The sequence below is a fragment of the Etheostoma cragini genome, chromosome 8 (genome assembly GCF_013103735.1).
Source record: "Etheostoma cragini isolate CJK2018 chromosome 8, CSU_Ecrag_1.0, whole genome shotgun sequence".
Lineage (NCBI taxonomy): Eukaryota > Metazoa > Chordata > Actinopteri > Perciformes > Percidae > Etheostoma > Etheostoma cragini.
The window spans coordinates 2412832-2423858 of NC_048414.1; the positions used below are offsets into that span (position 1 = coordinate 2412832).

General features: G+C 41.2%; 1 protein-coding gene across 1 annotated transcript in view; it reads right to left on the reverse strand.

Moving 5' to 3' along the window:
• The window catches only part of LOC117949771 (chemokine-like protein TAFA-5), a 42279-nt gene that overhangs the window by 15495 nt on the left and 15757 nt on the right, over nt 1-11027 (reverse strand). The window contains exon 2 of the mRNA XM_034880311.1: nt 5684-5833. Coding sequence (XP_034736202.1) covers nt 5684-5833 — 150 coding nt within the window. The remainder of the gene's footprint in view (nt 1-5683; nt 5834-11027) is intronic.

An 11027-nucleotide genomic window follows, 5' to 3' on the forward strand; every position in this document is an offset into this window, starting at 1 on the left:
CACACACACACACACACACACACACACACACACAGCCTTTTTAATTTATCAGTGTCTATCTGCAATATTATCAGATACGATTCTGACTTCTTTTCATTTTACTCAAAGTCAAAGTCTGCTTTATTGTCAATTTCTTCACATGTCAAAAACATACAAAGAAATCGAAATTGCGTTTCCCTCTATCCCACGGTGACAAGACATTTATAACAAATTTGGTCCACAGACAAACATAACATTCAAGTAAACAACATAAAAAAAGTAAAAATAATAGTACTGCCCATAGGAATGGGTTAGAAAACATCTGTGTTCATTTCTGCAGGGTTTAGATTCATGTAGGTAGTCTCTCTTTGCCAGACCTTCCTCCACAGCGCTGCGGTGTGGCTAGTCCAGCGGATGGAAGAAAAATGTCACTTCAATTTTATTTATAGTATCAATTCATAACAAGAGTTATCTCGAGACCCTTTGCAGATAGAGCAGGTCTAGACCACACTCCAGATTTCACAAGGACAATGTGCTCTGGTGTATTGACATTTCTTTAAATCAATCCCAGATCGCCTTGGGCGGTGCTAAGCGCCGCTCGGAGCAACAGGGCGGCTGGAATGTGCATTCAAACGTTCTTTTTACTCGTGCAACGGGGAACTCTGATTGGACAGATAGTCCAGCTAGCTGTCTGGATTTACCCTGCAGAGACCTGAGGACCAGGTAACCATAGTCCTCAGAAATCCACCAGAGATTAAAATTACAACACAAAGGAAGAGGAAGGTAACGGACATTTGGAGTAAATTTCTGGCGGTACCGGAGCAATCAGATAAATCTGAACCGCAGCAGCTTCAGAGTCTTTATTCATCAAACTTTGAGACTTTCTACATCAGAGTCAACAGGACGTTTGCTGTGGTGAAGTTTCTGTATCTGCAAACAAGTTAGATTCCTCTCAGTGTGACCTCCGGTGAAACATGCTGTGATTATCCCTCTACACAAAGAACCGGAGCTCGGACTAGCGTGTTCAGCCGAGGTATTATAGAGATGTAAGGGGACAGATGAGCGCTGACTGCAGTCTCGTCCTGCTGGATTTCAGCAGCTGAACAAGCGATGCGACTGAGCGGCCGTCTCGGAGACAATCTGACATAAATACCAACATGCAGCTGAAAGGTCACTGAGAGCCAAACAGAGCTGCTGCTCAGGTCGGTCTTTCTGAACTCACACACGGTGAAAATATCTAAAGAGCACACCCTGAACATTTAAAAGAGCTGGTTTGTCTATTGGTTTTTTATACTTCCGCCAAGAAGGTCATGTTTTCGGCTCGGTTTGTCTGGATTACGGAGAAACTACTGGCCCGATATTCCTGAAAATTCAATGGCAGAATGGGCAAAGGAAAAACCTATTCCATTTTCACACAGATCTGACTCACGGGGACAAATTGGTCATTTCTTAATCTGAACTACACCATTTGTCTCCTGCAAACACTGGAGAGACTTAAGAGTTAATGTTACCTGAGATTAAAAAAGAAAAACACAAACTAACATAAATAGCAACACGCAGCTCAGTAAAAGGTCACAGAGACTCGGGTGAAGGCTGAAGATTGCACTGAAATATAACTCTTTCTGTAGCAATGATTGGGGAAGAGCAGAGAGACACAACAATGAAAACAATCTGAGGTCTTAGGGCATCTTCACATATCTTCTTAAATTCACCTTTTTATGGTATTTGCAATTAAAATGATCTCAGAACAAACTCAGCTTTCCGTATAGGGAGACCCAAATCTGTCCAAGAGCAATGTGTAAAGAAATAAGTTGACGCTGAAGCTGAAACGAAAGTCTTCAACTCTCTTTTGATACAAAAAAAACACCTGAGCTTATAGTGTGTTGTACAAATTCTTTTGGTGCTTGAAATGTGTTTACCAAAGTCTTTAGGTTCAGAAGGAAGTGTAATAAATAATATTAAAAAATAGAAGATAAATGTCTGAAATTAAATTTTGTTATATATCGCTTTTTGAGTAGTTTGGTCAAACATCTTTTGGACGCGTTGTTGCGTCTTTCGTCCTCACGGGGTTTACGTTGTTAGTTCTTTAAAGAATTAACTGATTAAAGCTACAGTGCGTAATTTTAATTTCTGGTGCCATGAGGAATTCTAAGTAATGACAACAACACTGTCGCTGCGTCCACATGATACAAGCCTTCTGTGATCACCCACTTATTGGGCAATGGCTTGACTGTAACGTTGTTCAACTTCCTTAATATCAAAACTTTACGCGCTAAACCTTTAAAGAAGACGTATGAATGCAAATATTTCTTCAGTGGCTGCACAATTAATTGCAATTTTTATCAATTTTTGTTTTAAAGGCAAAATATGTGAACACGCACTACACACATTCTGTCAACATCCGGAGGGTCACCGGTTCAAGTCTCCATTCAGACCAAGTTACGGAGTGTGGACTGGTAGCTGGAGAGATGCCAGTTCACCCACCGGGCACTGCCGAGGTGCTCTTGAGCCGCTCAGGGCACTGGCAACCCCCCCTCTCTGACATGTCTCCATTAGTGCATGTATAGGACCTGAGCATGTGTGTGTATTTCAGGCCTGTGCGTAGTGTAGTAAACTGTAATTTCCCCCCATACATCCCCCAGTTCAAATCATTCATTATTACCATTCCCTCCAATATCATGAATCTATTGACAATATCAGTCATAATAATCACAATTAGATACTTCCCTCATATCATGCTGCCTTAGTTTTTTCCTTTTCTGCAAAGCAAGGAGTTTCATTTGACTCGATCAGTCAACACCTCCTATCTAACACCCAGCAGCAGCAGCTCCAAGACAATCCCTGCATTGAAAAGGATTTGGGCAGATTTGGTATTAGTTTCTTTTTTTTTTTAAGAGAGAAATCCAGAGAGGATAAAACAAGAAGCAGCTGATGAGACTCTGAGCTCAGAAAACAAGTTGCAGCAATCAGCAGCATCGAGTCTGGTGCTGGAAATATCCTTCCAGAGCAGCCGAGCATGTTAAAACTGCTCTCTCTGATCATCTTCAACCTGCTCGGCTTCAACACGGCCTGCAACGCCAGGGGCGTCAGCCGCGTGGAGCAGCTGCAGACAAAAACCGTCTCAGCAGAGCCATAGTCCTCCAGACCATACAACGATATCGGTTGTTTGTTTCTACCCTCTAGTCTATATCAACCCCACTCCATTCGATAGCTAGATGGATAGCTAGATAGATAGACAAACAGATAGATAGACAGATAGATAGACAGATAGATAGATGGCTAGATAGATGGCTAGATAGCTAGATAGATGGCTAGATACATAGATAGATAGATAGACAAACATATAGATAGACAGACAGATAGACAGATAGATAGACAGATAGATAGATGGCTAGATAGATGGCTAGATAGCTAGATAGATGGCTAGATAGATAGATAGATAGATAGATAGACAAACATATAGATAGATAGATAGATAGACAGATAGATAGATGGCTAGATAGACAAACAGATAGACAAACAGATAGATAGACAGATAGATAGACAGATAGATGGCTAGATAGATAGATAGACAGATGGCTAGATAGATAGATAGATAGATAGATAGATAGACGGATAGCTGGATAGATAGATAGATAGATAGATAGATAGATAGATAGATAGATAGACGGATAGCTGGATAGATAGATAGATAGATAGATGGATAGATAGATAGATAGATGGATAGCTGGATAGATAGATAGATAGACAGATAGATCGATAGATAGATAGACAAACAATATAGTTCATAATTGCTGCTCGAACATCCTTGTATTTTGAATTTTGAGGGAGGTCTCCAGCAGATCCATCATGAAATGATATGAAATTAAATGATGATTAAATGATATGATTGATATGATATGATTCAAACAGCTAGGACGTTTTAGGAACTTTGAGTCAATCAAAAACAAGCCAGGTTGAAAATGTCTGGACTGTGCACGGCGTCCGTTAGCTGAGTAATGAGCACCAGTCAAGTGTAGTCCCTGTAACTCAGGGCAGGAACACGGTCCCCACAAGTATACAAACGCCAATAACGGAATGTACTTAGCTTGCATTCTTACGCACCGCTGGAGGTAACAAACAGACCTCGAGGGTGCGTTTAGTTTTTCCGCTGATCAGGTGAAAACAATCTTTGCAGAATCGTTTTGTCCTAATTGTAATAGTCCTGAAGGAAATGCTGACGTGAGGAAAAACAATATTCTGAAGACAACTGTAGAGGAGAAATGATCTGAAGTTCGATTCAACTGAAGGTTTGAAAAAGGCAGCAGGAGAGACTGCAGCGGTTCTTTGACTCAGCTAAAGAACTGTTCCCCGTCTCTAAAAACCACCAGGAGAGCCTGGGAACTCCCTGCAGAGCAGAACCAGTCCCGCCAGCTGTTGTCCCCCTCTCCAGATGGCCGAAAGAGAAAGAGAAAGAGAAGAGGAGGAGACATCCGAAGATGAAATGCCAAGCGACTCTGGGCTGTTCCCTTCTGAACCTCGCGGTCCGGATGAGGACACGTAGAGGATTGAGAGGGAAAGCTGCGGATATCTGGGAGCTTGTTTCCTTCAGAAACTGAAAGTTTAGCCTCAAACTGAACTGACCTTCATCCTCAGAAGATTCTGTCCACTGGCGACATCTTAACCCAGTAAAAAACCCTTAAAATACCCTTAACTCTTTCCCTAATTCCCCTGTTCAAACCGGCTGTTTTTGTCTCTGTAATTTTGTGTTTTTAAGCTATTTGTTATTTCTTTTGGTACTTTACTTGTGTGTGTTATCGCGTCTTATTCGAAGCAGCAAGCAAAGTAGGACATACTCTCAAAAACAGGGGAGATAGCGGTGCATTGGTACATTCACAAAATAACACACACACACACACACACACACACACACACACACACACACACACACACGGACCTGATATATTTCAAAAAATTGCAAGTAAAACGGTTTGTGAAGCAGGGCACCTTTAAAAAAATGCTTTAATCATTTAGTGTTGGAGTTAATAACATTTCAAAACCTTAACCCTCATGTTGTCCTACGGTCAAATTGACCCGTTGTCCTATATCAATGTTGTTTTTAATTCCCCAAAATAACATGATTGATTCCATACAACGCTCTTTGCGGAGTACAAATCTCTACTTTCATAAATTTTGGGGCGTCTTATTCAATTTTAAAGCATTTGAAATAGTATTGTAAAAGTAAAAGTTGACATATTCCAGTCTGTGATTATCATCAACATCCATTCCTTTAATTTAAGTCTAAATAATTCCTAATTTCTGCTTTTCTAACTCAAAGTTTAGGAATAATTTCCTATAAATGAGGTTTATTGACAATAAATTCCCAAAATAACTAAAACTAAAGTTAGTAAGTTAGTGTTACGTAGTGTTAAACGTCAAAAAAAGTGACAAGTGTTTCAAAAAGGGACAAAAACGTAAGAAAAAGGTAAAAACATTGATTAAAAAGCGTCACACACAAAAGTGTTGTTATTCAATTTGGACAAGAAGACAACACACACACAAACACACGGGTTAATTTTGACTTAAAGATGTTCAATATCACTGTAAAGACGTATGGGTTTGGGTGTCTTTATGGGCCTTTAAGACCCGGCGTGAGTCGACCCCTAACGGACCGACACCCTTGTTATTTCGGAGGACTTGTTGCAGAGGACAGCGAGCGTCTTACCGTCCACGCAGGCCGGTCTGGCTCGGGTCGTCCCGGCGATCTGTCCCTTCCTGCAGGCGCAGCGGGCCGTCTGGCGGGCGATGGTCCTCCTCGGCTGGCTGCTGTCCCGGTCCAGCGTGACGACCTCACAGGTCCCCGCCGCCAGCTGACCTGAGGAACCAACGGGAGAAAATCATGTCAATAAGGTTTTCATTTTTAGATGAATAAATATGTATTTAGATAGACATTTTTTTATTTTTCCTCCAGACAGTTTGTAAATAGGTTTTCCTTTTACTTATTTTTCTGTTCATTAATTTGGACTATCATGAGACTTGGTCAATAGTTCCAGGTGGTGATTAATACAGGATATAGATCTCTGTGATCAGCTGAATTACTGTTTCCACTCATTTGGGATTTAATTTCTATCAATAAATGAAGGCAAATGTTCCCAGTGACAGGTGTGTGAAAGAACAATAGAGGAAGTCTCAACGTCAAATGTCCGTTCAATTTATTCTGAAAAGCCAGAATCAGATTCAGTTCCCAGAGTGGTTGATTCTGAGTTTGGGTAAATTAATAAACATGTTTTTTTTAGGTGTGTCTTTAGTCTCAGCTTCCACTGAAACATCAGCCCCTAAAGGCTTCAACTCTCCTGAGATTAAACATCTAAGACCAGGTTTTAAAAGAAGTGTCTCTCTTCACTCTGCAACGCTGAACCAGCTCTAAAATAACAGATCATTGTTCTGACTGACGGCTGCTCAACCACTAAATGTTTCCTGCACATCAGCTGACCCCATCCATTTGCATCCAACACTGAGAAATGATATCTCAGTAACCATAGAAACCTTAAGCTGACAGGCATCACTCATTAAATGTTATATGCTATATATGTTCCCCTGTGCCTGCAGCACTCATGCAGTCCCCTAGACCACGACACCCCCACCCCCATGCTTGACTGTAGGTGAGAGACACTTGTCTTTGCACTCCACACACGCTTGACACCATCTGAACCAAATACGTCCATCTGGGTCTCATCAGACCACAGCACATGCTTCCAGTAATCCGTGTCCTTAGTCTGCTTGTCTTCAGCAAACTGTTTGCAGGCTTTCTTGTGCATCTTCTTCAGAAGAGGCGTCCTTCTGGGAAGACAGCCATTTAGACCAATCTGATGAAGTGTGCTGCTTATGGTCCGAGCACTGACATGCTTGACCCCCCCCCCCCCCCTTCGGCCTCAGCATCAATGATGGCAGCACTCGTACGTCTATTTCCCAAAGACGACCTCTGGATATGACGCTGAGTACGCACACTCAACTTCTTTGGTCGACCATGGCGAGGCGGGTTCTGAGTGGAACCTGTTCTGTTAAACTGCAGCTCAGATTCAGGGTGTTGGCCATCTTCTCAAAGCCTAGGCCATCTTTATGTAGAGCATCAATTGTTTTTTGGGCGCCTCTGAGTTGTTTGCCATGAGGTGCCATGTTGAACTTCCAGTGACCAGTATGAGACTGTGAGAGCGACAACACCCAATGTAACACACCTGCTCCACATTCACACCTGAGAGCTTGCAACAGTAACGACTCACACGACACCAGGAAGGGAAAATGACTAACTGGGCCCAATTTGGACATTTTCAATCAGGCATGTACTCACTTTTGTCGCCAGCGGTTTTGACATTAGTGGTAGTGTGTGTGTCGAGTTATTTTGAGGGAACAGAACATTTACACTGTTATATAAGCTGTACACTCACTACTTTACATTGTAGCAACGTTTCATTTTTTCAGTGTTATCCCATGAAAAGGTATGAAATGAGTGCACACATTAACTCCTTTGAAACCTCCTCAATAACCTATTCATCCTCTTCCAGAACACCTAGAAGAGCCACAAAAACAGCATAATTGTGTTTCAATGAACTCTAACACCTCCTCAAGGACCTCCCAACCCTTTTAAGGACCCCTGCAATATTTCAAGACTTTTTAAAACTCAACAGCTAAAACCTCCTTAGGGACATCTACAATAGGGTGACCAGACGTCCCCGGTTTTCGGGGGCAGTCCCCGGTTTTGGTGACCTGTACCCGGCTGGACCTGTCCCCTGATCTGTCCCCGGTTTTCACTGTGACTGACAGACCCAAAATGGGAATGAAAGAGAGAAAAAACTGACCAAACAGAGCCGATAGAGCAGCGCTGCTCAGAGCTTAATGTTTTAGAAAGCCGTGTTTTACGATGCTAAAATCACTGATTATTTACACTGAGTCTGGTGGGTTTATTGAACGCAATTTCGCAGACTTTAATGTTTTTTAAAAAGGATCTTAATCTTTAACAGAAAGGTCGACCTCCTTAGAAATCCTTTCCATGATGTTGTCTGTTGGGGGAAACAACTCTAGGTCTCCTGTCCCCGTTTTAAGTTTGACAGAAATAAAAACATGACGTGTTTTGGAGGTTTATTTGTTTCTGAGCTGAAAATGTCCCTGGATTTTGTCTGAGAAATCTGGTCCCCTTAATCTACAACCTCCCTAAAATCACCTTGGAAAGAGTCACTCAACCCTCCTGTTGACTTCCTGTCAACCGTAAACTTGTCCTTTCTGGTCAAAATTGAAAATAAATTTTTTTTTGGCACCAAAGTTTACTAAGAGTACCAAGCACACTCTTTTATAAACATTTTAAACAGGAAACAAATAGAACAATTAATTCAACGCACTAAAGAAGTGCATTTTAGCAAGCGGAATGAGTTAAATCCCATTTAAAGTCGATTCATTAGGTTAATCAAGGTGTTTAAGAACAAAATGTGAGTGAAATTCTCCATCCATGGCTGTATACAGTAGCAATTTGGGTTAGCCACTTGCGTTAGCATCGCAGCTAGCGATTAGCAATAGCTTTAGCTAACTATTTTACACTTTAAACGGCAAAATGAACACCAAAGTGCAGGAAAACAATTGGAAAACATTCAAATAACTACATTGGTTTTATAGCAAAAGTATCGGAATTTAAAAAGCATTCATCGTTTATTTCTCCACAAAGTGGCTAATAAAACAACATAGCCTATTATGATGTGCCACGTGCGGCTATTCTCAGGAGTTCAATGACATTTATAGCTCGAGGAATTATATCTACTATGTTCACAGCTCGTGACCTAATAAAAGGGCAATTTATAAACATCAAAACGATTTAATATGACTGGATTAATCAAGTTCTTGGAGTGGTTTTATATCATTTATATACCGGGAAATGCTCCGTTCCCTCGTAGCTGAGCGTCTCCTGTCTGCTCGTGTCGGTGTTGCATTCAAACATGACCCCCCTGCAACAAAAGTGGGGACTTTAGGTACCGTTCACTGCGTATTACAGTCACATTCTGCCAAGCGCACCCTGCTGGAGAGACTGTGTATCTGCATCCCTAAACAACAAGGTTTAGTAGCCCTATATTTCCTATGGGTTACATGTCATTTTAGGATGTTGTGATCATGCTGATGTTTGTCCAAGTGTTGATAATTCAGATTAGTTGTTTTCAGTTAGATTTAGCTATAAAAAACGTGTTGAAACGTCCAGATTGACAGCTGTGATTGTTTTGTGATTGGTCGGTGTATGAGCGGTGGACTTGTGATTGGTTGGGCGGAGGAATGGGTGGGAGTGCGTCACTGTGGCTCCTCTCCCCAATCGCTACTGCGCATGCTCTGGCTCCAAAATTACAAGATGATTCGTGACGATAGATGGAAAGTCATGGGACTACCAAAAGTCGGATTTCTCCTCTTGGAGCCTTAAATATCTGTGCATAATGTCAAATAAATTAAATCAATAACTGTTGAGTTATTTGAGTGTGGGCCAAAGTGTTTGACTCAATAATTGAAAAATTACTTTAAAATTTGGGGACTAAATGATGAAATGAAGTCTGGCTTTATTTCTAACATTAACATAATTATCAACTAAAGCATTTATTAATAAATTAATGGAATGAATAAGTTTAGTCCAGATGTATGTGATTAACACAAATTCTATCTGAGCTCAGTGCTCAGTGAGGCCAGATGATGGAGGGATGAATGTTTGGGTGAATCAGAGGGGACACGAGCTGCATTTCGTCGCCGTGGCGACGGCAGAGGCCCCCCCTGCATGCTGATGAACTGTCATCAATAGAGCCATGGACCGTCCCGCTCTCAGAACATACCAAGACCTCAGAGTAGGGGGGAAGGAGGGAACGGTTCTTCAGAAAGACGGAGGGCAGAGGGGTCATCTAGTCTCTCTAAGAAGCACAAATCCACTGAACCCTTGTGTTGTCCTCCAAGATTTTTGGACACTTTTTTCTCACTTTTTGACCATTTTTGATGCTTTTTGACCATTTTTGATGCTTTTTGACCCTTTTGGATGCTTTTTGACGCTTTTTGACGCTTTTTGATGCCTTTTGATGCTTTTTGACGTTTTTTTCCAACATTTTCTTAATTTTTGTAGCCTTGCCATCAGTATACTGTTCACGTCACCAACACCAATATAATAATTTTACACTATTTTCTTTTTGAATTCAGAGAGAGAACTCATTTATGTGAAATCATATCATTTTTGTGTTTTTTGGGGGAAATAAAAACACCCCAAAATTCACTAAAGTAGTGACCTCTGATCCTTCGGCGTTACATGGAACCAGCCGTGTAATATGTGGACAATTTGGATGAAAGAATCCCAAATTTCTGAAGTAGAAACTTTTAAAAACGGGTCAAATTTGACCCGAGGACAACGTGAGGGTTAAAAAAGGATCAACAGACCAGGGCTGCCCCCCCCCCCCCCCCCCCCCCCCCCCCCCCCCCCCCCCCCCCCCCCCCCCGCCCCCCCTCCGAGTCCATCGGTTGTTTCTTTAGTCGATTAGTCGCTTTTTAAATAATTTTGTCATGACTTTTATTTCAAAATACAAAACACATCTAAGATGTAAAGATTTAAAGGGACGCTTTTGCATGATTTGCATGATAAAACGTCCCTGCTGATTAAATCAACTAATCCATTACTATGAGTGGTAGTTAACTGAGTTAATTAAGAATGTATTTAATCAAGGATATTGACTCTTGATAGACCTTTACAACCTGCAAGGTTTACCTGGATGAATGATTAGGTTCACATTTTCAATTTTCCAGGTGTCAGTTAAAAGCCCTGGTGACATTTTACTTTCTGTTTACATCCCCTAACATATCAGAATCAGAATCAGCTTTATTTGCCAGGTATGAGGATGCATACAAGGATTTTTTCTTTGGAGCATTGTTGCTCACACTGTGCTTACACACACAAAACAACCCAAACAAGAAATATACACACTAATATATACACATATCATGGAAATAGTAGTAGCAAAACCATAAAGAAAGCCAAAAAATAATAAAAGGAGTGTCAACATCATTAATAT